Here is a 27304-nt window from a genome sequence, read left to right as displayed (position 1 = left end):
GCTCCATGTCATTCAAAGAGAACAAAATGGCTATTTAGATGCATTTTATAAATATGTCTGTGTTGCCTACATGTATGTCTCCAGTATATGTGTGTACTCCTGGTGCCGGGGGAGGCCAGAAGAGAGTGACAGATCGCTTGCTACAGGAGTTGCAGATGGTTATGGACCACCATGTGTGCTAGGAATCCTGGGTCCTCTGCAAGTGCAGCCAGTGCTCTCAATCACCTTGAAATTCAGACCTTTAAATTCATTTTAAATAGCTTTACACATGCTGTGGTTGTAATTCTCATGAGCCAGGTAAATTAATATTCACATATTAAAAAATATTGCTTGACACAATCATCCCTTTTATGAGATGCAGTATAATCTGTAACAATGGTGAACAACAAACTAATCTTATAACATCCACAACAGCTTCCAAAGCGCTGCAGTTCTGGGCTTCCTTATGATATTCTACTGCAGCTACAGCACCGTGTCCCAGCAACTCGTGCCTCAAATGTAATCTTCTCACCACAGCCGAAACTAGAAAGTATTCACAACCTACAGAGGGTAGCCAGCTCAACAGCATTTACAACTATAGTCTATCCGATGTCTTGAGTCACTTCCTTGCAAGCACACAATGTAGGTTTGGCATTGTGCTAACCCACTAAATGGTATTGAGGAAAGCCGAGTAAAAAGAAGACCCTCCAAAAATAAAAGGTTTGTGGAAGTGGAATTAGTTGGTGGGAACCCTACCACTTAACCACTTAACTTAGCTTCCATTATACTGACTGCTTCTTCGGGCCCCCACCAGCTAACCACTTAGCCTAGCTTCTGTTAGGCTGCCTGCTCCTGTGAGGTCCCTCCACAGCTGCTGAGCACGATGCCAGGGTGTGATTTTTGTCTCCAAACACCTCCTGCTCTGGACACTGAGAACTGAACTTTGGTTCCAATACCTAAGTGTAGTCCTAGCCAGCTGGAATAAAGACTTGCAATTGGCTGTAAATCCTGAGTGCTCATCTCTGGTGGGCTCCCTGTAACAGGGTGTTCCATGGAGGGACAAAGGTGACCAACCACTCTAGGTGTCTCTTTCCCCATCCTTCACTGCTATCTGCAGTTTGGGAAAATTTTTTGGCTGACTTGGTTCTTTCTCTGTGTCCCATGCTAGGGATGACTCTTCTCTGGGCACCAGGCTCTCAAGTGCTGCTCTCCTGTTTGGACAGCAGGTCGCCAGCAGCCCTTCATATCTGCAGCTAAATAAAAGGAGTGAACCAGATGACATACTAAGTCCCAGATTACTGTCCTTCTAGAAATGTTCCTAAGAAGTGCTCGGTTCTGTCCTGTCACTGCTGGGCTCAAGTCTGTGTGAGCAGCTTTGTGAGGACGTCAAGTAGGGCTTGGATTTAGGAGAAAGGTATCATGGTCTGAGGCTGGGAAAGCACACAACAGAGGTTTAGGTCAAGGCATATAGACAATGAGATCAGGGACACGGTTCTGGAGCATGGTGGTGGGTAAAGGGATCCCAAAGCCTCCATGGACTGACAGATAAACCAGTGCCAAGAATGGCCCAGAGACACAGGAAGGGCGGGAGAGGCTCCGGGTAAGAGGTAATAGAGAAAGGGTAACTGAAGGCTGTGACGGGGAGGTGGGTTCTTTGGGGGCTCTGCAGGACATGCTGCAAAGCTGCAGGAGCACCTGGGACACACAGGACATGTGGGCCAGACAGTTCCATTTTGTGATGAGTAGACAGTTGAGGGGAAAGGCTGATTGGATTCTATTTATTATGATTAGAGTATAATCTAGTGTCTTAGAACTGAGACAGCTCAGAAATAGCCAAGAATGGTGTACACTTGAGTACCAGAGAACTCAGAGGACAGACATTGGTCATAGACAGACACAAGGTGATAGGAGAGACAGGGAAGGAGAGTGAAGCTTGAACACAAGGAAAGCAGAGGCCAGGAGTGTAAGCCCCTTGAGCCACACAAGTGGCCAGGCCCCTTCCCCAAGGACCCCCAATGGCCAGATTCCACCCACAGGACACTCTAACTGCCCTAACTGTGGGCCCAGCCCCACCCCTACAGAGTAAAAAGCCCAATCTCTGGACGTGAAATCCCACCAGTCTCCACCCTGAAAAGTTCCACTCCCCCTCCCCAAGAAACTCTATATAAGCCCTGTATCCTGTTCAGTTTTCTACTGTTTCCCACCTGAGCAGAGGGAGCCACCCTCCTGGTTTTTTCCCTCCCAGTAAATCTTGTGTGAGGTTTGTTGTGGGGTGTGACTTTGTGGTATTCCCTGGCTCCCGACTGCCAGGATACCTTGCCATCCTTGCTGTAAAGCTTACAAGGAGAGATCCCAAGAGTTGACATACTACTGCCCAGGAGTTTCACCTTATGAATTTTAGTGGTAGCTGGGGTGGGGGGACTTGCAAGCAAAACTCAAGCATGTTGAGTACTCAAGATACTTGAAGCGGGGAGGAAGCTGAACCAAATGCCCATACACATCATCCATCAGTGGATCTAAGGATCCTGGACAGACAGGCAGTCCTCTGACCTCCCTTGCCTGGTTCCTGCAAGCCCCTGAGGGTCAGGAGAACAGCCTGGAAATGAGTTGAGTTCCTAATTGCTGTGATCGCTTCCCAGGACACTGCAGCTGCCACAGGGAGCAGACAAGGGTGACTTGTCTTTCCTCAGGTGTGCCCTTTCAGTCTTTTAATTGTGTGCTTCATTGTGATGACTTACGGCAACTGCAGCTCTGTGTCTCAGCAATAAAAAAAACCAACAACTTAGTACTCTCCCCATAGCTGAAAATGGAATGAATGTATTCACAACAAAAAGAGGCTGGTTGAGTGGTATCTAAAAGTTTAGTCTATCTCTTGAGTCACTTCATTACAGGGAAACATGTAGGTTTATCTTTGTGCTGACCCACTAAATGCTATAGCGGGGACCGGAGTACAAAGAAGATCCTCCAAGGATCAGAGGAGTAGGAAGATCTGAGCTGGGATTCAGATTAGACATGGGATGTGTAAGAGGCATTCCCAAGGCCTTCCAAAGAACCCAGAAGAGACAAAGGTGGAAGGCTAAGGCTGGATTGTTAAGGTAGACGATTGGCATTCATGCATTCACCACTGGATCTCTGTGAGGCCAGGTCAAAATACTTACATTGGGTATATGAGTGACCTGGTGCACTCTGGCATTCACAGTGCCCAGGAAGTTTGAGCTGCTCAGGGTCAGGGCCCAGCTCTACACCCAGACTGAACCCTAGTTGGAGCAAGCATGTATGGAAAGAATCCAGCTACTTGGTAGAAGGTTAGGCCCCACCCAACTCTCATGGCTCCAAGATGTATCTACTTGAAAGAGACTACGTATATGCCTAGTCATTTAGGTTTAGAAGCCACATGAGTCTGGGCTGAGGAGAGAAGGCTGCTAAGACAGTGGCCACAGCTTCTCCCCTGGACACCACAGTCCTGGGAAGAGCTGGTCTTGATTTCCACTAAGGGCTGGGGCTGTGTTACACCCATGTGCTTCTCTTCCTCTTTCCCTGTCTCTGACGAGCAGAGCAGGGTTACACCTCTGACCCAGGGTGACGGGATAAAACAAAGCCTGAAGTCCCACAGGGAGGCAGATGGATAGGAACGCCACTGAGATGTCTTGTGAGATGGCACAAGACTACCCACATATCATTAGAACCTGGGGTCTTCTAGCCAGCTGGAAAGAAACAAAGAGGGGCCCTGTTTGATGGAAGGGCAGGGCCCAGCACGCAGACCTGCCTCTGACAAGGACTTCCCACCTTCTGGGAAGCCTTATTATGGCCAGACTCCTATAATAAATGCATGTTCTCCTGGCCACACACCAGAGGTGTGGAGGACGTCTCTATGACCCTGGGCAAATTAATTTACTAGGCTTACTTAGAGAGCTGGCATGAGGGATTATGGGTGGGAGTGGCCCTAGAGCAGCCTTGCTGGGAGTCTGCATCCAGCGTGGATGATGGCTCCCCTATGGCTGCATAGATGGAGCTGTTATAAGTTAAACTACCCAGACTATATACTATATAGCTCCTCTTCATCATCCCTGAGGCCACCTACAACCAGATCTAATTTTTATACAAATGGTTGGAGGGGTGACCAGATACTCAGTTGAGAGTACAGTACATTCCGTGAAAGTGTGTCAACAAAGCCAGCCTTGATTACCTCCTACAAACAGGTGGAGCTGGTACCACTCATGAAGATGGTAGCTGTTCTGCTCAGAGGATATTGCTGTACATGTGTCCATTAGTAATCACACTACCATCCCTGAGAAATGCTACAAGTGCCAGGCTGCTTGGGACCTGGGGCCAGCAATGCCCATGAGCCAGGAGAATGGCTGAGTCAAGTGTTGGCACGTTGTCAATCACAGAAACACTAGGTTGTTTTCAGATGGCTGACGAAAGCTGGGGACCGTGACCATCACTGGACGTGAAGGCAACACTGGAGAATTATAAGACAGATTTGGGGAAAACCAGTCCCTTAATAGTTGAAAACTTTTACTATCTGCTAAGCTTGGTGATGCCAGCATCATGGAAGGCAGGGCTGGGGTAGCACCTGGCTGTGGAGGGAGACTGTGGCTCTAGGAATTGAAAGCGCAGGACTCTGAAACTGCTGGTTAGAACTGTGGGAGGCAGTAGGTGTTCTGACAAAGGTCATTTTTTTTTGTTTGTTCGGTTTTTTTTCTTTTTTTTTTTCACTTTTTAAATTTATTTTCTATTATCAGCTTGATACAGTATGAATTCTTATCCTAATTGTGAAATGTTTCATTGAGGCTTGCCCAGTAATTGAGTAAAACCAAAACTTATTATAAGCCACAGTCATCCTAGGGTCTCCCCTGCTATGTAGCCTCCCTGGTTCTGTGGGTTGCAGTCTGATTGTTCTTTGCTTTATAACTAGTATCCACTTATGAGTGAGTACATACCATGTTTGTCTTTCTGAGTCTGGGTTACCTCACTTAGGATGATTTTTTTTTTTTTAGTTCCATCCATTTGCCTGCAAATTTCATGCTGTCATTGTTTTTCTCTGCTGAGTAGTACTCCATTGTATATATGTATCACATTTTCTTAATCCATTCTTCAGTTGACAGGCATCTAGGTTGTTTCCAGGTTCTAGCTATTACAAATAGTGCTGCTATGAACATAGCTGAGCGTGTATCTTTGTGGTATGATTGAGCATTCCTTGGGTACATGCCCAAGAGTGGTATGGCTGGGTCTTGAGGTAGATCAATTCCCAATTTTCTGAGAAACTTCCATACTGATTTTCACAGTGGTTGTACAAGTTTGCATTCCCACCAACAGTGGAGGAGTGTTCCCTTTGCTCCGCATCCTCTCTAACATTGACTGTTATTAGCGTTTTTGATCTTAGTCATTCTGACAGGTGTAAGGTGGTATCTTAGAGTCATTTTGATTTGCATTTCTCTGATGACTAAGGATGTTGAGCATTTCTTTAAATGTCTTTCAGTCATTTGTGATTCTTCTTTTGAAAATTCTCTGTTTAGTTCTTCAGCCCATTTTTTAATTGGATTGTTCAGTATTTTGATGTCTAGTTTCTTGAGTTCTTTATATACTTTGGAGATCAGTCCTCTGTCAGATGTGGGGTTGGTGAAGGTCTTTTCCCATTCTGCAGGCTGTCATTTTGTCTTGTTGACCGTGTCCTTTGCCCTACAAAAGCTTCTCAGTTTCAAGAGGTCCCATTTATTAATTATTGTGCTCAGTGTTTGTGCTGCTGGTGTTATATTTAGGAAGTGATCTCCTGTGCCAATGTGTTCAAGAGTACTTCCTACTTTCTCTTCTATTAAGTTTAGTGTAATTGGATTTATGTTGAGGTCTTTGATCCACTTGGATTTGAGTTTTGTGCATGGTGACAGATATGGATCTATTTGTAATCTTTTACATATTGACATCCAGTTATGCCAGCACCATTTGTTGAAGATACTTTCTTTTTTCCATTGTATAGTTTTGGCTTCTTTGTCAAAAATCAGGTGTTCATATGTGCGTGGATTAATGTCAGGGTCTTCAATTCGATTCCATTGGTCTGTATGTCGGTTTTTATACCAGTACCAAGATGTTTTTATTACTATAGCTCTATAGTAGAGCTTGATGTCAGGGATGGTAATTCCTCCAGAGGTTGCTTTATTATACAGGATTTTTTTTAGCTATCCTGGGTCTTTTGTTTTTCCATTTGAAGTTGAGTATTTTTCTTTCCAAGTCTGTGAAGAATTGTGTTGGGATTTTGATGGGGGATTGCATTGAATCTGTAGATTGCTTTTGGTAAGATTGCCATTTTTACTATGTTAATCCTACTGTCCATGAGCATGGAGATCCTTCCATTTTCTGTATCTTCTTCAATTTCTTTCTTTAGAGATTTAAAGCTCTTATCAAAAAGGTCCTTCACTTGTTTAGTTAGTGTTATCCCAAGGTATTTTATATTATTTGTGGTATTGTAAAGGGTGATGTTTCTCTGACTTCTTTCTCAGCCCTTTTATCATTTGTGTATAGGAGGGCTACTGATTTTTTTGAGTTGATCTTGTATCAACTTGCCACTTTACTGAAGGAGTTTATCAGCTGTAGGAGTTCCCTGGTAGAATTTTTGGGGTCACTTATGTATACTATCATATCATCTGCAAACAGTGAAAGTTTGACTTCTTCCATTCCAATTTGTATCCTTTTGATCTCCTTTTGTTGTCTTATTGCTCTAGCTAGAACTTCAAGTACTATATTGAATAAATATGGGGAGAGTGGACAGCCTTGTCTTGTTCCTGATTTTAGTGGAACTGCTTTGAGTTTCTCTCCGTTTAATTTGATGTTGGCTGTTGGTTTGCTGCAAATTGCCTTTATTATGTTTAGGAATGTTCCTTGTATTCCTGATCTCTCCAAGACCTTTATCATGAAGGGGTGTTGGATTTTGTCAAAGGCTTTTTCAGCATCTAATGAGATGATCATGTTTTTTTTCTTTCAGTTTGTTTATATGGTGTATTACATTGACAGATTTTCATATGTTGAACCATCCTTGCATCCCTGGGGTGAAACCTACTTGGTCATGATGGATAATTTTTTGATGTGTTCTTGGATTCAGTTTGCCAATATTTTGTTGAGTATTTTTGCATCAATGTTCATGAGGGAGATTGGTCTGTAATTCTCTTTCTTTGTTGCATCTTTGTGTGGTTTGGGTATCAGGGTAATTGTAGCCTCATAAAAAGAGTTTGGTAATGTTCCTTCTGTTTCTATTGTGTGGAACAATTTGAAGAGTATTGGAGTTAGTTCTCCTTTGAAAGTCAGGTAGAATTCTGCACTGAAACCATCTGGTCCTGGGCTTTTTTTTGGTTGGGAGATTTTTGATGACTGTTTCTATTTCTTTAGGGGTTATTGGTCTATTTAAACAGTTTATCTGGTCTTAATTTAACTTTGGTATGTGGTATCTATCCAGAAAATTGTCCATTTCTTCCAGATTTTCCAATTTTGTGGAGTACAGGTTTTCAAAGTATGACCTGATGGTTCTCTGGATTTTCTCATTGTCTGTTGTTATTTCTCCTTTTTCATTTCTGATTTTGTTAATTTGGGTGCTCTCTCTTTGCCTTTTGGTTAATTTGGCTAGGGGTTTGTCTATCTTGTTGATTTTTTTCAAAGAACCAACTTTTTGTTTCATTGATTTTTTTGTATTGTTCTCTTGGTTTCTATTTCATTGATTTCAGCCCTTAATTTATTTCCTGTCGTCTATTCTCCTGGGTGAGTTTGTTTCTTTTTGTTCTAGAGCTTTCAGTTGTGCTGTTAAGTCATTGGTATGAGATTTCTCCATCTTCTTTATGTGTGCATTTAGAGCTATGAATTTTCCTCTTAGCACTGCTTTGGATATGTTGTACTTTCATTTTCATTGAATTCTAGGAAATCTTTAATTTCTTTCTTTATTTCTTCCTTGACCCATTGGTATTTCAGGTGGACATTATTCAGTTTCCATGAGATTGTAGGCTTTCTATAATTTTTGTTGTTGTTGAATTCTAACTTTAAGGCATGGTGGTCCGATAAGATACAGGAGGTTATTCCAATGTTTTTGTACCTGTTGAGATTTGCTTTGTGACCAAGCATGTGGTCAATTTTAGAGAAGGTTCCATGGGGTGCTGAGAAGAAGGTATGTTCTTTTGTGTTAGGATGGAATGTTCTGTAGATATCTATTAAGTCTATTGAGTCATAACATCTGTTAAGTCCTTTATTTCTTTGTTAAGTTTCAGTCTGGTAGATCTGTCTTTTGGTGAGAGTGGTGTGTTGAAATCTCCCACTACTAATGTGTGGGGTTTGATGTGCAATTTAAGCTTTAGTAATGTTTCTTTTATGAATGTGGGTGCCTTTGTATTTGGGGCATAAATAAAATGCATAAATGCATAAATCGAGACTTCATCTTGGTGGATTTTTCCTGTGATAAATATGTAATGTCCATCCTGATCTCTTTCGATTGATTTTAGTTTGAAGTCTATTTTATTAGATATTAGGATAGCTACACCAGCTTGTTTCTTAGGTCCATTTGATTGATAAGCCTTTTCCCAGCCCTTTGCTCTGAGGTAGTGTCTGTCTTTAAAGTTAAGGTGTGTTTCTTTCTTTCTTTCTTTTTTTTTTTTTGGTTTTTTGAGCCAGGGTTTCTCTGTGTAGCTTTGCGCCTGTCCTGGAACTCACTTGGTAGCCCAGGCTGGCCTCAAACTCACAGAGATCCGCCTGGCTCTGCCTCCCGAGTGCTGGGATTAAAGGCGTGCGCCACCACTGCCCGGCCAAGGTGTGTTTCTTGTATGCAGCAGAAGGATGGATCCTGTTTTCTTATCCATTCTGTTAGTCTGTATCTTTTTATAGGTGAGTTGAGACCATTGATATTGATGGATATTAATGACCAGTGACTGTTAATTCCTGTTATTTTTTTGTGGTAGTGTTACGTTTTCCTTCTTTGGTATTTGTTGGTGTGGGATTATCTATTGCCTGAGTTTTCATGGGTGTGTTTAGCTTCTTTAGGTTGGATTTTTCCTTCTAGTGCTTTCTGTAGGACTGGATTTGTGGATAGGTATTGTTTAAATCTGGTTTTATCATGGAATATTTTGTTTACTCCGTCTATGGTGATTGAGAGTTTTGCTGGGTATAATAGTCTGGGTTGGCATCCGTGGTCTCTTAGTGTCTGCATAACATTTGTCCAGGACAAAGGTCATCTTTCCATGGCAGAGCCTCCCGCAAGCACAGCAGAGTCCACGGCCAGCACTGCTCACCCTAATGCACTGAAAGGCAAAGCACACACACTTCCAGTGTCTCACCCCTTCTCCGCTCCCTCAGCCTCTGGAGTACAAGGTGTGACCTGGATGCTCCTGGTCCCACTCACTGCATCCCACAGGAATGCTTTGACTTTACCCCATTCTCCTCCCCCCTCTTCAGGGTCCTTAGATCCCAATGTGCCATAACTGCTATATTTGTCAAAAAAAGAGGCACTGGTTCCATCATTCCTGCCTGTGCCAGGTGAAGCCACACAGTTCAAGAACTTTCCTCTGGGTCATGGTTTCCCTCCTGTTTGATCAATATCAACTACAAAAATCACTTAATTAGTTCTCATATTATTTGTGTGGAACCCGTTTTGTTTCCCTGTTTTGAAGAGTCTAGAATTGTGTCTCTCTCTGAAGATGTTGCCCTTGTGGTCTGGTTTCATTCACAGAGGTCACACTCAGGAAGCTCTCTAGAAAGCACCTGTGTTACTAAAGCTGAGAGGCTTATTCCTGAAGGCTGTGTGCAGAGGAAGTAAAGCTGTTGGTGACTGTTATAAAGAGTGTGTGTTATTGTGTACATGGTGCACATGTGTGGGTGCAAGTGCCTGCATGCTGGCCAGAGAAGCACCTTGGTGTCATTCCTCAGGCGTTGTCCCCATTTTCTCTTTTCTGAGAAAGGTAAACAATGACCCACAATATGACACACAGACTAGGCTGCCTGGACACGGAGCCTGAGCTGAAAAGGGGGGATTGCAAACTCCAACTGCTCCCCCAGTGCACAGCTTCTCTCATGAGCTTCTAGGACTACAATCAGGGTCTCATGCCTGCAAGGCGAGAGCGTTACTAGCTGAGCTGTCTCCCCAGTGCTGGAAAGAACGTTCAGCATTTTGACCGACTGTTGCTTGTCAGTGAAGCCTGATCTTTTCATCCAATGAATGACATCTTTGCGTTGAATATCTGTGATTTCAGACCTACAAATTCTTAAGGCTTCAGATTGTTTGTGTGACATGTTCCTTTTATCTCGATTCTCTGTCAAAATACATTCTCTATCTCATGTATGCTCTTTCAAAAAAGAAAATATGCAACATATAACAAACTGTTATAAATGAAAGCAGAGGTAAGCAAACAGGCTTTGCTTTGATTGCCTGAATGATTGGGGGAAAATGAAAATATCTGAAAAGATGACTCGGCAGATAAAAGCACCTGCCAGCTGTTCCAGAGGACCAGGGTTCGATGCCAAGCACCAACATGGTGGCTCAGCGTCATCTATAATTCCTGTCCCAGGGCATCCAACGTTCTCTTCTGGGTTCCTGGGAAGCCATGGTGCACAGACATATATGTAAGTAAAATATCCTCATATATAAAAATAATAAGGTGGTCAAAAATTTTTAAGATGCTGTACAAATGAGACTCAGTGTTTTAGAGCTTTTGGAACTCTTGTAGTTGACTTTGGTTCACTCTCTTGCACCCACGTGGTGTTTCACATCTATCTGTAACTCTAGTTCCAATTATTTGATATGCTTGTTCTTCTGACCTCCACAGGTAGAGGCATGCAAGTGGTACATTCATATACTCCCGGGCATACCATATATATGAAAAATTTTTTAAAAGTTGTGTCGTTGATGCGGTACCTTCTCACCTCCTCCACCAGGGAGTCATTAGGATCCAGCAACAGACAACCTGAAAGTTATCCTTTCCCTTGGGGAAATTTGATACTGTGGAGGACAAGACAATCTCCACTGTGATGGAAAAACTGCAAGTTTTGCTACTCAGCTTTTATGCCATCAGACAAACACAATAATGTTAAAGCCCTCCTCTCCCCATTGTTTTCTTTGATATATGAGCATTCTTTGTGGTTTCCCTAATATCACAAAAGATTTTGGTTTTCACAAGTGTGGTTCAAACTAGAGTTAACACATGTGAAATCATTGAACTACTTATTAATAAAAATGCCATGAGGATAAAGAGGCATCAAGTACTGGGAACATACCCTCTTCTTCAGTGGAACTTGAAGGATGATAAAAATGTATCACATGAGACAATGAGTCCTTGTATTTCTACTGAGCATCCATTGTGACATGAGATGGTCAATATCTACAAGGTCTTAAGTCACATAGCTTATGTTCTGGTTTTGAAGGAGGAGTGCCTCCCTCTGTTATACAGCCTCCTGTGTCTGAACTCAGCTGGGGTGCCGTAGGGAAGAGTCTGGAACCTTTAGAAGATGGGGTCTCCCAGAAGGACGTGAGAACTGCAGGAAGACTAGAGGTTCAAGAGTCGAGCCCCAGTTCTGTTTGCCCTCTGCTTCCTGAGTCTGGATGCAAAGTGACCAGTCTGCTCCCTGGACCTCTGCCCACACCCTCTCTGCCCACTGCCCTGTCTTCTCTGCCATGATGAGATGACAGCCTTGAAGCATAATCCAGAATGACCCCCCTGTACCCCAAACTGCTTCTCATTGGTTCTATGGTGGTAGACTCTCACCATTATTCTACCCCAACCAGGGAGTCCATGTAATTTACTTTCCCACTTCCTCTGCCTCTCTGGTAGGAGACACCCAACTCCTGCTGCACCGTGTCCCACTATCTGACTAGGAATGCCAGTAACCGATGCCCCTTCCTTGCTTTGGAGGTTCCTCACATTTGCCAGATCATCCTTGGTCTTATCGTCTTGCATGTTTTCAATGTTTTGATCTCACTATCTTGAAGAAGGTCAGTAGAGAGATGCTCACACACGTTGCTGTCTAAAGCAGGTGGACCGCACTGACTCCTACGAGAATAACTGTTTTCCTCTGCTTCATGGCGTTCGGCGAGAAGCTACATGAGTATTTTAATTCTATTTAAAAGTCTTTGGTGTCGAGGGCTGTGTGGAGCCCATGGTCTGATCAGCCACCTGGGCCCATGTTGTAGTCCCAGGGCCATGCTCCCACTGGAGCCATACTGATCTGGGTGTTCTGTGCTGCCACCTGGGCCATGGTGACATCCAGGGCTGAGCTGCTGCCGAGGGCCATCTCTGGGTCCGTGGTCCTGCTGTACTGGATTCTGTAATGATGTCCATGGCTGGTGTTAGAACAGGGGGTCATAGGACCCTCACGTGTGGAATTCAGAGTGGGGTCCTGAACTAGGCCTGCCCTTTGCTGGTCCTGGGATGGATGGTCCTGCCCCTCACTGGATACTGAGGCAGGAGAGATAGCCCTGCCTCCCAGGGGAGGGCACCTCAATCACTCAGGAATGATGGCCCCACCCCCACCACAGGCATGCAGCACACCAGAGCTGAATCTGTTGTGAGGGATGCAGGTCAGCTGACACCGAGGCCTGAGAATAGGAGAGCTGACCCCCACCCCCATCTGCCATACGGTGGCATGGGTGAGAGAGATGCCCTTCCCCTCACCCACTGCCTCCTGGGGCAGGCGAGAGAGCTGGCACCTGGGTTACAGAAGTGGGAGAGCTAGCCCTGTCTCTCACTGGCCTCTGCACACAGGAGAGCAGGCTGGCACCCTGCCAATGTGCTTGTGGATTTATATCAGCATAAATGCATTGCTTCTCCCTGCTGCCCCAAGAGAGAGTGCTTGTCTTTCGGGATCCTAAGACCCACTGATGGCTTCCAGGGCAGACGGCTCAATGAAACCTGGTTGGAAAACAACCCTGTAATGGGAAGTAAAGGTTGTTCTAGGTGACACGCTTCTATGGACCTTTGCTACCAAGGGATAAAGTCTGGGTTCCCATTTGCCCATTTTCTCCCAGCATGCAACACTCACACACTCAGTAGTTTGAACAAGTTTCATAAAGCAGCCCTTGTCCACCACAGCTGTAGTCTTGCTGCTCTCTGGCTCAGATGTGTCTCCTAAGCATAAACGGAGCACGCGTGAACTCTGGAAACGTCTGCAGGGAGGGTCTTCTGCCACCTGAGCAGTCACTACTTAGCACTCTTCCCCAAAATTTCCTTCAGCCATGTTTGTCACCACCCTGCTCCTGCCACAGCCACCCCACCTCCTCCACACCCCACACACCGAACCCCAGAGCTGAAGAAAAATCAACCTTTCCTTGCCTTGTGTTTGTAAACGAACTGGCTGATTTAGATCTCATCTAAACTGTTTCCTTCTCCTTCCTCTCGCTCCTTCCTTCCTCCCTCCCTCCCTCCCTTCCTTCCTTCCTCCTTTCCTCCCCTTTCCTTCCTTCTTTGTGGATTGATTTCAGCTGGGGTAGGGGATGAGGAGCTGAGTGGACTTGGCATCCTTTTGGTTTTCTCCTGGAGACAAGGTCTCACTGTGGACCCCAGGCTTGCCTAGGGCAGCAACCCTGCTGCTTCAGGCTTTCCAGGGCAGGGGTCACAGACCTGCCGACAATACTCTCCAGCCTTTTGCTTTTCTGAGGCATCTACTCCCAAGGACAGAGGGATCAAGGTCTAACCTCCCCTGTAGCAGTCACCTGGCTACAGCCAACTCTCTGGGCAGCACCTCCCTGGAACGCTTCCGTCCCAGGTAGCCTAGGCTGTGCCTGCCATCTGGGCTGCGGGACCCAGGCCACAGAGCTGTTCGGTGAAGCAGCAGTGGCCTCCTCTCTTCAAGAGCCACACCACACGTGCTCCAAGTCTTGACCACACTGGGCCTGGGAGCAAGAAGGGGCTGCAGGCCACAGGGAAGTATCGTCTCCAGCACCTCAGAGCACAGCAGGTTGACACGGAGGCCCATTCAGCCTGCCACACAGCTGGCTTGAGGCAGGGATCCTGGCTCAGGGAACCTAGTTCAGGGCACCTGCAATGTAGGGAGGGAGGATGGTGTGCCCACCACATCCTGCTGGAGTCCCCTCTCCTGATGACTGTCAGGCAGCCAGCGAGTACAGACAGCCAGAACGGGTGAAGGGGAGGGTGCCTGAGAGGAGACACAGAACATGTGTAGGAGCGGGAGGAGCGGGACAAGGGCAGGGGTGACAGGAGGGTCCCTGGGATCTGCTAGGGACCCATGAAAGACAGTCTCTGAAGGGCAATCATGCAGGAAATGGGACAGAGAAACATGTGTCCTATTTACAGGCTGTTCTTACAGACGACTGCCCTCAGCTCCCAATTCCCAGGACCAGTCCTCAGACCAGCCTACCCTAGGAACTTCTTCCGGCCCTTCCTAGGCTGGCGATTCTCATATGGAGTTCTCAGTATGTTCTTCCAGACTCTTCAGCAGTGTCATAATTCTATGAATATTTCTGTCTCCCCTTGTTGTCAAGGGCACTTTACCATATTCCCAGTGTTTGGAATAATCTGAAACCGTGTACAGTTAAATATAAAATACAATAATGTCATCATGCATGGTGGCATCCAATTTTAATCTCAGCATTGGGAGGCAAGAAGCATGTAGATCTATATGAGTTCAAGGCCAACCTGGTCTACACAGTGAGTTCCAGGACAGCCAGGACTATACAGTGGGACCCTGTCTCAAAACAAAAAAACAATGCTGGGCCTGGTGATGCATGCCTTTAATCCCAGCACTCAGGAGGTATAGCCAGGCGGATCTCTGTGAGTTCGAGGCCAGCCTGGTCTTCAGAGCGAGATCCAGGATAGGCACCAAAACTACAGAGAAACCCTGTCTCAAAAAACAAAAACAAACACAAACAAACAACAACAACAAAACCACAAAAAACCCAACCAAACCAATAATGTCTTATTTTTTTATGGCATCACAGATGCCCTCTCAATATGAAAAAAAAAAAATGGAATGTAAAAGGTCTGAGTGCAAACTATCAAAGAGGTAGATTCTCAACTGGTAAACAGAGTTTTTACTAACAGAAATTTTGAGACTATGAATGATGAGATGTGAAGAATGGCCATCCCAGCGTGGAAGGATAACAGGAGTGATTTATTTCTTTGTGTTCTTTTATATGTGCCACAAGAAAGGAAATACTATTTTAAGATTTAATTTATGTATATGTGTCTGTGTAAATGAATGCCACATGCATGCAGGTACTCTCAGAATTCAGCTGGAGCTATAAGCAGTTGTGAGCTGCCCGATGTGGATGCTGAGAACCAAACTCAGGTCCTCTAGAAGAGTAGTAAGTGCTTCTAACTGTTGAGCCCTGTCTCTAGCCTTAGACAGTAAATGGTTTTATATTCAGGGAAAAAAATCAAGCTTCCTATAACCAAAGTATGTGAGGGTAGATGTGCTGGGAGGTACTTCCGAGGTCACTCAGGCCTCCGCTCTTCCCGGTCTATTAGTCCCCGGGGCCTCGCTCACCTCCGGGGGTCTCCTTCTCCGAGCTTATTGGTCAGGACATAACTGGTCTTTTCACCCTCTTTGGTCAAACCCTGGTAAAGAAAAGAAGACAGGGCCTGAGGACTCTGGAAAATTCAAAGGAGGTGTAAAGTCAAAGGAGGCCAGGCTCTGCCATCCAGTTGTCCAGCCCTGAGTCTTCTCTACCAGGAAAGGCTAGGATCAACTAATCAGCGACACTTGGTAGCAAGTGCCCTACCAACTGATGACCAGCCTACAGCATGTTTGCTAGCAGATGATCTAACGGGAAGGACCCTGGGCAGGGGTTAGGAGGCCTGGAGTGGCTTCTGATGGCCTCTCTCCTGTGAATATATACAGGGAAATTGCATGGAATGAGCCAGATATGGTGATACAGGTCCATACTTCTAGCTACTTGGGAAGTCGATGCAGGAGGATAACAAGGTCAAGGCTAGTAGCATGGAAACTTCTCAAATTACATGGCGAGGGTAAGGGGTGGATTAACAAAGTGGTAAGAACACTTGCCTAGCATTTATGAGGTCCTGTGTTTAGTTAATTAAATAAAAATTCCAAGGAGTTTAAGACTGATTTGCTCATCCCTACTGGCATCTGTTTAGCCAGTGAAGGGAGGAAGGATGAGTAGGGCTCTGCCTTCCTTTAGGATAATTCTTACCCCAGATATGGGAATTTGGAATGGAAGTTGTATGAACCATAGAAGAAACCTCTATCTTAGTTTTTTAATCTATAAATGGACATAAAGTCCTATCATACAGGACTACAAAGATTAAACTTGGTATGACATTTAACATACAGAAGCGGTTATAGATCTGGGAAATGAGATGTGGAGACAAGAGATTCATTACTCATGGGAAGACAATTTAATGCCTTACTTAATACTATTCTAGAATGATCTGAAGTTTCTCCATTAAGTGTGTACTAAATACAATAAAAATAGTTTATGAAAACTGGGGGCTTATAACACTGGCGTCCAAAAGGCAATTCCCTCAGTCCTGAAATCATGAAACCACTCTGGAGTGCCAGTCATTCAGTTGTGGCTTCTCCAAAAACCAGGGCTAATCTGTGGCTGTGACTGGGTTTACAGGGTGTACCTCACCTGGACAGGTTTCTCCATCACGCCAGACAAGGCTTTCTCCATCACTTTCCCAGCAAAGATGGACTTCCTGGCCCACCCATGCTTTGGGGATGACCAGTTCTACCCGGAACCAGCAGGTCCACCACCTGTAAAAGAGCTGTTGTGATGGGCCTAGGAGTGGAAACCCTGTTCTTGAATTAAACGTCAACAGGGCCTTGAGACTTTCTCCATGCATCTGCAGCATCACAAGGTACTCAGCTTTGAGCCACAGGAACGGAGAATTGGGAAAGAACAAAGACCCAAGGGAAAGATCATTCACCTAAAGAGGGAAACGGACAGAGGCGGCAGGGATGAAAATACTCAGGTGAAGACATCAAAGGAGGAAGGCGATTCTCCCAGCAGAGGGCGCTACTCTCTGCCATACAGCAGTCTAGGGCCCAAGACAATGAGGCGTGGCTTTGGTGAGGAGGAATGAGAGGGGCGGGGCTTCTCCAAGCTGGGTGTTACCCACGTGGGTCCGAAGCTGTCGCCGACCTGCGCAGGGCTGAAGTTCTTCTGCACCGCCTCCTCATAGGGAAGCCTCTCCCGCGTTAGGAAGCTAGACAGTGTCACCGGGCAGCTGTCCCCGAAGAGCCTGGGCAGGAAGAGCCAATGGGCGCGTGCCTGAAGCCTCCCCCTTTTGACCCCTGAGCCAGCCGATGGGTCGGAAAACTCTCTCAGCTTAACACCTTGAGGACTGCCTGGCAGCTCAGCAGCACAAACCACCCTCTACCCACGGCTCCCCAGCCCCTGCCTTGTCCGCGGCGGGCACTTTGTTCCGCGGCCCGGGTGGCCACAGCCTGGGTTTCCCTCCGGAAGGGAAGGGATGAGCGCGCGGATGCGGTTTGCGGCTACGCAGCCCAGGGGCCACACCTGCCGCGGAGGTTACAGTCGGTGAAGTAGATCGGAGACACGAACTTCTCCACCCGCTCAAAAGTAGTCCGCCAATGCTTCAAGAACGGCGCTGCGGCCATGGCGATGCACCTACTTCTCTCCCCGGAAGATCCTTGGTGCTGCCGGCTCGCTGCACTGCCTGGAACCAAAGGTTCCGGCTTTCGACCAGCGCATTCCTAACCCGAGCAGCTTTTCTTGGGACACCAGCGGCTTTTGCAAGATGCTGACTTTGGGGAACCATCCTGGTAAGACCCGGAAGCTGCGGTTTTCATCTCATCCCAGCTGACAGCTGGGTAAATTATCCTTAAATAAAATGGCAGGTTTGACCTGGTGATGTGGTTCGGTACGGAGAGTGCTTGCCTAGGATGCACGAAGCCCTGGGTGCGTGGAGGCGGGGAGTGTAAATTGAAGGATATCCGCAGCAACATAGCCATTTGAGGACAGCCTGGGCTACTTAAGACTCAGAAGGGTGGGGAATATGGATGGAACCTCTGGAAGGTCCTGGAAAAGATTTAGGGCCAAGCAAGAGTTAATTTGCTTTCCAGTCGCTACACTTACATGAGCACTAGTACCTGCACAATATGAAAAGCGCAAGGCTGGCAGTCTCGGGTATGTGTTCAAACTAATCGGCAGTGCATCAAGAGATAGGGAAAAGGGGCTTTACACCCCAGTAACCCTCCATTACATATATTATATACATCACTGTTGCTCATCACCAAAATGTCTGGATTTTTGACCTGATGCAGTAGGTCAACAAGTGCCAGGAAGCTTTAATGCCAAAAGCCGACCTCCAGCTTTAACGTTTGCCGGAGTACGTGTAAAACCACTAGGAAAAACCTAACTAGCCGGTTTTAATGGGATTAACTGAGTTTGCATTTCAAATTCAGGTTCCTTAGAAAAATGACCAAGTGGTTGGCGCACACCTTTAATCCCGGCACTGGGGGAGTGGGGGTGGGGGACAGAGGCGGGGACAGATAGATCACTGAGTTCCAGGACAGCCAGGACTGTACAAAGAGAAACCCTGTTCCGAAGGAAAATGGACCAGCAAATGTCATTTAAATAAAACTTTCTATGTGAAATCTTGACCAAAGTTACCTGTGAGTCACGAGCTTTGAAGTAGCCTGGGCTATGTGTGACCCTGTGTCAGATGAATAAAAAGCTCACTTTGTATTTTGAAAACCCAGGAGTCAATTTTCTTTATGGTGGTGTTAAGAGATTAAAAAAAAATTGTATTTTATTGGGGAGGGGGCGACGATACAGTTCCCTCCTTTCACCATGTGGGGTCCAGGGCTCAAACTTAGGTCTTCAGGCTTAGTGGCAAGAACCTTAACCAGCTGAGCCATCTTTTTGGCCAAGGTAACCAGGGATTTTTAATTGGAAAATAACATGATACCAATTATAACTATGAGGGCTATTTTGTTGTTCAGCAAGTCCAGGCCAACCATATTTGAAGATCCCTAATGTTCATGTTTGAATTGATGTAACTTTTAAAAAGTGGGGGCTAGTTAGATGGGTGAAGGTAATAAATAGCACAGATAAATACACTGATAACCAAGCCTGACAACCTGAGTCCGATCCCTAGAACTGACTTCCACACTTGCACCTTGGTGCGTATGCACACACATGCAAGAGTACACACACAAATAAATGTCAATTTTTTTAAATTTCATTTTTTGAGACAGGGTCTCTCTGTAGCCCTGGCAATTCTGGAATTATGTAGACCAAGCTGTCCTTGAACTCACAGAGACCTGTTTGCTTCTACCTCTGAGTGCTGAGATTAAAGGCTTGTGTTATTATATTTTTACAAGTCTTATGTCATTTGCTGTTGCTAAGCAATATATCAAATTCATTCCCTTCCAACTTCCAACTAGACACTTGACAATTACTTCAGCTTGGTATCTTGAATTGTTGCCTCATTCCCAGTAAGGAAAATTAAAAATCTGAGGGGAGAACAAAAGACCTGGGTGTACCTGTGCATGAGTGCACAGGAATTCAGGCACTCATGTACCAGAGGTCACTTGTGGAGGCCAAAGGACCACTTTGGTAGTCATTCCTTCCACTGTGGGATTCAGAGATCAAACTCAGGTGGGCAGGCTTGTGTGGCTTGTATGGAGCCATCTTTTGATATATGTTGATATGACAAGTGCAAGTACCTATTTATTTAAAGCAACACCATATTTGTAACCTGGAAAAGAAACTTTTTACAGCTACTTTACAATAGCTCTCTGGTGAGGACAAGGGACTTGGGTTACTTATTTCCTTAGGAACCAAGCTTTATTTACATTTTTTAAAAAAAAGTTGGGGGGGGGCAGCAAGTTTTACACAAAAGTACTACAATGGTATCTCCCTTTGGTAAAAAGTGTAATAAATGTCTTGTACATCTCTTTATAGGTACTAAATCTGAAGCCACATAGTACTATGGTACACAAGAAGCTAGAGCACTTATGCTAGCACATCAAAGCATATTTCCTTTAATAAAAAATTGACAGTATGTACATTATTTACAAAAAAGAAAATCCAAGTTAAAACTGTGTGTGTGTGTGTGTGTGTGTGTGTGTCTGTCTGTCTGTGAGTAAAGCTGGTGGATGGCACTAGGGTAGACTAGTAAAGAAGCAGGTACAAAACAGTCCCACAGGAGCTAAAAAGGAGGACGGACTGGAATTTGTTGAGGCTGAGAATCAGCAGAGGGAGGAAGGTGGGCTGCGAGGACTCAGAAACCAAATCCACAACGTATCAATCCCAAAGTCAAACAGCAGGCCTCAGATAAAATCTAACAGGATCTTAGATATGGTTAAGTGGGGATGTCGTCAAATCCAGTCTTCACGATCGATGCCTTTTAGGGGAAGGGAGAGGAGCAGTGACCACCAGTTACAGTCCAACTGTTTTGTAAATGCACCTCCATCCGTCCAAAGGTGACAGCATCTGGTTGCTCATCTAAGGTCAGGTCATACAAGTTCTAGTTTGATCTCTGCTGGTGTGTGCAAGCAAGCTGCCTGTCTCTCTGCTTGCATGGACTTCATTCCCTGTTGGGCAGGCTAGTACCCTTGGGAAGTGCCAGTTCCAGCTCTCTAAGGTATCCGTCCACATTCCTCGTGTGTATCCTGCTTGGTGCCAGGTCGCGCTGGTGGCTTGAATGGCATCTTCCTTGATTCTTGGTGTGTGAGTACACATGCCCACACAGACACACACACACACACAGGCACACACACACACACAGGCGCGCACACACGCAGACACACACCTCTGAGCTACCTGCTCTGGCTCTGCAGTTAAGGGGCTTTGAATACTGTGCCGTACTTGACACGATACTTGTTAATGCTCACGAAGTGCAGAGTCTCTGTGTCACAGGTGGTGGTGCAGGGCACCAGGCCCTCTAGCCCCTCACCCATTAGCCACTTGCTGGTCTCTGCTGCCATTTCACGAGGCACATGCTCCTTGGTCCATTTATCTACCCAGGCCTGGAACCGCTGATGGAGACGCTTGCTTACTCGTTCATGGGACTAAAAGTAAAAGAGAGAGAAAGGATAAAATAGGCAAAACAGATTCTTCAAAATCCAAAAGTCAGTATTTGTTTATTTATTTATTCATTCATTTATTTATTTATTTGAGACAGAGTCTCACTGTGTAGCTCTGGCTGCCCTGAAACTCAAGAGGTCTGTTTGCCCATGCCTCCTGAGTGCTGGGATTAAAGAAACAAGCCACCACACCTGGCTAATTTTATTACTTTATTATGTGTACAGTGGGCATTCTGCCTGCATGTATATGTACACAGTGTAGGTGCCTGGTGTTTGTGGAAGCCAGAAGAGAGCACTGGATCTCCTAGAATTGGAGTTACAGACCATTGTGAGCTGCCATGTGGGTGTTGGGAATTGAACCTGGGTCCTATGGAAGAACAGCCAGTGTTTTTAACCACGGAGTCATCTCCCCAGCCCCGCAGAATGCTATCTTTGAAAGAAAAAAAAGTCATGTTGTACCCGACACTAAACATAATGACATATACTCCATCCCTGAAACTGTACAGAGACCCCTGACTCCTACAGCTCGTCCTCTGACCTCGTCCTCTGACCTCCATGCTCACACTGTGGCATGCACACTCACATAAACACAAGGCCACATAAACATGAAATAAATACACAAAATAAATAAATGTAAACAAAAGGGCCCCAGTATATCTGAAACAAAATCCAACGTATGGCCCATGGAGACTAATGTGACCTCGCCTACCCTCACAACTGTACAACGTCTCCTTTCTCTATAGCTCTCCCCTGAACCACTGTTCTTATTCTCACTAATATGCCAGTGCCTTTCCTTCTTTCCAGCCTTGCATTTAACATTTCTGTTGTACAGGAAACACGTCTCCCTTAACTCTACACCTTGTTTGTTATTCAGGTCTCAAGTATCCTGTATTTGAGAAGCTACCAATGAAATCCATGTTGGTTCCCTTGACCCTTTTATTTCCTTAGTAATGCATAGAAACACTACTCATTTGCCCTAGATTGTGGCTGTATCCCAGAACCTGCTATAACACATGCTACATCACAAGTAAGACAGCCCTTGAAAACAGGGTTCACACAAACAAAAGATGAGAAACCATCTGAAATGTAAGCCCTGGGAGAAACGTTTTTAGAAAGTAACACCAGGTGTTTAACCACCTCTTGTAGGTTAAACTGTAGCCCACACTCTGAAGCCTTCATCCTACACACCCATCCTTCAAAATGACATTTATTCAGACATACAAGAGAAAAAACATGAATGACCCAGGAACACTAAAACAGCACAGTACCAACAGCTATTCTCCCCTTAGGGACCTCAAGAGTCCAACACTTTTTGACAGATAAGTCTTGGGGGTTTTAGGTCTCAGAACCTCAAGATGTTGTATGTTATGTGTGGGAAGCAGGTATTTGGGGCCCATGCCTAGAAGACCTTGGGTGTGCTGGGAAGTATTCTACCACAAACTACAGATACCCAACAATTTCTACCCTTTAAGCCATGAAGTCTGTGCTACTCTGTTACAAGATCCTTAGCAAACAAATACACCTGCTTACATAACAACTGTTTGTTCTGGGAACAGGTTTTTATAAAAGGGAAATATTTCACACCATTGTAGTAGGACTGGGGAGAGAAATCGCAACCACCAGTTCTTACCTGATGAGCTCTGAGTAAAGCGGTTCTCCGGTACATGTAGTCCTCCGACTTGATCACATAGACCATTTTATAGGAGTTCAGCTTGAACCTACACTCCAGCTTATCCAGGCTCTCTACGTTCTCCATGGTCTTCTTGCTGTTTCCTTCCTTCCCTTCTTTCTCCTGTTGCTCTCGACCACGCTGACACTTTCGGATACGCCGCAAATTTCTACAAAGCAGAAAGCCCTTCATGTTGAGAGACCATCTATATATAGATTAAATCCCCACAACTCCTACCAAATGTTCTTTAAGATGTGCCTCAAGAATACTTGTGATGATGTTAGTTACACATGTAGAAAATGTGCAATGGTTTCACTTAATTTACATGTATACTTACTTGAAACCCCAACCTTGATCACACTATGTGTGATCTCAATTTTTCATTTATCCTTTTTCCATTTCAGTACACAAATCTGTCTTGTTCTCTTTACCAGCTACAGAGCAATATCCCAATTTATTCCTTCATTGCCTCTAAACTGGAGTCCCTCATCTAAACTAGGTAACAGAAAATTACTTGAAGGGCTACTTTCCAGATGTCCTATTAGTATCTACATACAAAGGAAAGAAGATTGTTCCAATCAATGGGTCCAGGAAGGGTTGGGGATGGTGCTTAGAACCTCTTTCTAGTCTCTACTGGAGAAAAATAGCCAGCTAGACAATTACATTATGCCTCATACTTTGCTACTAAAAACACAAACCTGAGTGTAGTGGTTCAGGCCTGTAATCCCAGTACCTCAGGAGGCAGAGGCAGGAGGACTGAGTTCCAGGTCAGCCTGGGCTACAAGGAAAGACGACCTTACTTTAAAACATTAAAAATACAAAAACCATTCCCTAAGTAGTTGTGTGTACTGGCCCGTGATAGCAATTCTTAAGATTCTTCTAAGAGTAGTATGCAATCAAAACTATTTTCCGAATAGCAAATATTATTTGTTCCTTCCACTACACATGTGGATTGGCAGTGTGATGGTGAAAAGACTGAGCACAGTAGGGCTAACTGTAATCTCAGCACTCAGGGTTAAGAGCTGGAGGCCAGCCTTGGCAGTATAAATAGCCTGTTTTTGTGGGGGTACACACGTCTTTAGTCCCAGCACTCGAGAGGCAGAGGCAGGCTGATCTCAGTGAGTCTGAGGCCAGCCTGGTCTACAAGGTGAGTTCCAGGACAGCCAGGGCTGATACACAAAGAAACCTTGTCTAGAAAAGAGAGAGACAGAGAGGGGAAGAGAGGGAGAGGGAGGGAGGGGGGGGAGAGAGGGAGGGAGAGAGGGAGAAAGAGAGAGAGGGAGAGAGGGGGAGAGAGAGAGAGAGAGAGAGAGGGAGAGAGGGAGAGAGAGGGAGAGAGAAAGAGTACTTTTTCTGGGGACTACAAATCATACTCAGAAACCTTTGCATTCTTTTCTGATCACAGATGGACACCAAACAAAGCTGATTTTACTTTTTAAAAAATGGACATAATACAGTAGTTACATTGTTTATAAAACCTTTTGTCTTTTTAAAAAATGTTTATTTTGGGGTTGGGGGATTTAGCTCAGTGGTAGAGTGCTTGCCTAGCAAACACAAGGCCCTGGGTTCAGTCCTCAGCTCAGGGTGGGGGGTGGGGGTGGGGTGTGGATTTATTTTATTTTTATGAGTGGTTGGTATGTTCACTGTCTTCATACACTGCAGTGGGAGAACCTGGGTCCCTTCTGGAAGACCAACCAGTGCTCTTAACCACTGAGCCCTCTCTCCAGTCCCCGATCTCCATCTTTTTAGTGTGTCCTGTGGTAAAATGGGAATCACCCATACAGCCCCTTTGTGTATTGAAGGAAGAAAATATTCTTGAAAGGTATGTGAGCAATTACCAGACTTACAAATGAAAGACAACGGAATAAAAAATTAGCCCTGGGAACATGCAAGCTATTTTCTGAAAAGTACACATTACTTCAAGGAAAACAACATATTTATTGCCAATGATAAGATTGGAACTTCTGAATAAACTTGAGCTTTTGATAAACTGACAATAACTACCATAAGCTCTACGGCTTTCCAGTACTTGAAACGTGTCTGTGATGAAACTAATAGCACTGACAGAAATAAAGGTGACTTTTGGAGGGATAATGTGAAACACATTGGTATTTATTTAGTATACTTAACAAAGTTAACGCCTCCCAAATAATTAGTCATATGAAGAAGTTACAAAGTCATCTATGAAAACAATTTACTCAAGGGACACGACAAACCACTGTGTTTGCTAGTGCCATACAAAGTTCACAGACACTGCATATTACCATTTGTAAAGTCTTTTTAAAAACTTAATAGCATGTGTGTGCACAAGTGCATGCATGCACATGTATGTGTGGACTCAAGAGGATGGATGACCTTTGGGAATCTGTGATCTCTCCGTCCATGGACTCTGGGTATGGAATTCAGGTCTATCAGGCATGCTAACAAGCATTTTCTACCATTTGGCCCACCCACTTGGAGAATGCCTGTCAAAGAACAGGACCCACAACCATCTGAAAATACTCTACAGCTCTATACACAAGGCAGGCTACAATTTCTTCATTTATATTAAAAAGATTTGTTTTAAATTAGCTTTGCAGTAAGATCATTTATGAAAACACAGTGGGCTTTGTATCTTGGCTTTTTGTTTGTTTGAGACAGGGTCTGACCTCTAAGGATGATGTTCATTTCTGATCTTCCTGTATGAGTGCTGGAATTCAGTCATTCACCACCATGCCTACTTGATACAGCCTAGGGATCAAACAGAGCTTTGTGCCTACTGAGCAAGCATGCTACTAACTCTTTTTTCAGGTTTTGTTTTGTTTATTTTTGGTTTTTCAATACAGGGTTTCTCTGTGTAACAATCCTGGCTATTCTGGAACTCACTTTGTAGACCAGGCTGGCTTCAACCTCACTGAGATCCACTTGCCTCTTCCTCCCAAATGCTGGAATTAAAGGCATGTGACACACTGCCCAGCCGTTTTTCAGTTTTAATCTCTAATATGGCAAACACAACTAGCATGATAACAATAAATAAAAGTTTTCTTGGGAACTTAAGCCCTAAGAATGCATAAAGGCCCCAAAGACAAGGAGTCAGGGCTGCTGAGTTGGCTCAGCACTTGCTGACAGGCACATCAAATGGAGTTCAATCTCTGGGACCCACAGGGTGGAAGTAAAGAACCACCTCCCACAAGTTAGTTGTCCTCTGACTTCAACATGTGCTCTATAACACATGCACATACCTGTATATACCTACCCACCTCCTCAGCTGACAGACAAATCATTGAAAACCAAAATATGGTTTTCATGCTTTGCTGGGTGTGGTGACACACGGCTCTAATCCCAGCATCTGGAAAGCAGAGGCAAGTGATCTCTCTGAGTTCAGGACCAGTCTGGTCTACCTACTGAGTTCCAGGACAACCAGGACTACATAATGAGACCCTGTTTGAAAACCACAAAAACCAACCAAACAAATAAATCTTAAAATGTGACATGATGAGATGATACAGAGTCCATGTCCATTTTGCTGAGAAGAGCTTAGCAACAGCTCAAGTCCACTAAATGGACTGTTGAGTGGAGAACCTGCAAAGACCTTTTCTCTAGGTGCACCCTTTCAATGTTCTCACTGGGACTAAGCCCAGTAATCCCTGAATACAACTTTTAGGAATTGAAGGTTTTCTTTCTTTCTTTCTTTGGTTTTTCAAGACAGGGTTTCTCTGTGTAGTCCTGGCTGTCTTGGAACTTGCTCTAATTCACAAGGCTGGCTTCTAACTCACAGAAATCCACCTGCCTCTGCCTCCTAAGTGCTGGGATTAAAAAGGTGTGTGCTACCATGCCTGGCTCTAAAATAGATTTTAATCTCAAAGTTTTAAAAGAAAAACCCACCCCTACTGCTTTTGTTTTTAAAGGGTATGATGTGCTTGTCAACTAGACTAATCTGGAATTAATGAAAACCTACAACATGGAGGAGGGCACACCTGCAAGGGACTTTTGTTTAATTTAAAGTGGGAAGATCTACTTCTAATCCGGGTCTTTGAGGTAGGAAGACACCCCTTTAATCGATATCTTTTGAGCTGAGAAGACCCATCTCTGATCTGGGCCACACTTCTGATGGACGCCTATATGAGGAAGGAAGCTTTTGCTCCTTGCCTGCTTGCTCTTGCCTTGCTGTATCAAGTCTATTCCTTCACTAGCATTAGAGTTACTTCTTTGAAATTCTGGCGTATACTGAACACCAGCTAAGACATCCAGCTTAAATCTGCCTTCTAAACAACTACTGGATTTAAAACAACTACTGGATTCTTGGACCTTCCATTCATGGGCAGCCACTGTTATATTACCTGGACCGCAGCCTGTAAGCTATTCCAATAAATTCCTTTTCTATATACATAGAGAGGCTGATTCTGTAAATTCTGTTCCTCTAGAGAATCCTGATTAACACAGAAGGATTGTATAGTGTAGCCCAGGCTAGTGTTGAAGTCACAGCAATCCTTGTGCCGGAACTTCCTGAGTACCATGATTACAGGTATAAATTACATGCCCGGTTCTTCTACCCAATTTCTACTTCTAAAATAGTTTTCCAAATTAGAGGATCAGCATTAAACTTGCCTGTATATGAGGAAAATTTTAAAGTTCTATACAGAAAAGAATTACACCATAGCTACAAGAGATTTGGGACCC

The 27304-nt window shown here is 44.8% G+C and overlaps 1 protein-coding gene across 4 annotated transcripts in view; it reads right to left on the bottom strand.

Moving 5' to 3' along the window:
• Nucleotides 1-14517: 14517 nt before the first annotated feature.
• Sin3a (SIN3 transcription regulator family member A) overlaps nt 14518-27304 on the bottom strand; it is a 74260-nt gene continuing 61473 nt past the window's right edge. For 3 of the 4 annotated variants that reach the window (XM_052761403.1, XM_052761393.1, XM_052761381.1), the window contains exons 20-24: nt 22607-22814; nt 17441-20961; nt 17040-17162; nt 16550-16674; nt 14518-15512 (exon numbers count right to left, since the gene is read on the bottom strand). In XM_052761403.1, the coding sequence (XP_052617363.1) occupies nt 20731-20961; nt 22607-22814 (439 nt within the window). In that variant the 3' untranslated portion in view covers nt 14518-15512; nt 16550-16674; nt 17040-17162; nt 17441-20730. Of the gene's footprint in view, nt 15513-16549; nt 16675-16847; nt 17163-17440; nt 20962-22606; nt 22815-27304 lie in introns of all 4 variants that reach the window. The other variant, XM_052761390.1, reaches the window with a different exon arrangement.

The sequence above is a fragment of the Peromyscus californicus genome, unplaced genomic scaffold, assembly GCF_007827085.1.
Source record: "Peromyscus californicus insignis strain IS unplaced genomic scaffold, ASM782708v3 Scaffold_11__1_contigs__length_118956290, whole genome shotgun sequence".
NCBI classification, from domain to species: domain Eukaryota; kingdom Metazoa; phylum Chordata; class Mammalia; order Rodentia; family Cricetidae; genus Peromyscus; species Peromyscus californicus.
This window is presented reverse-complemented; position numbering and strand designations above follow the sequence as displayed.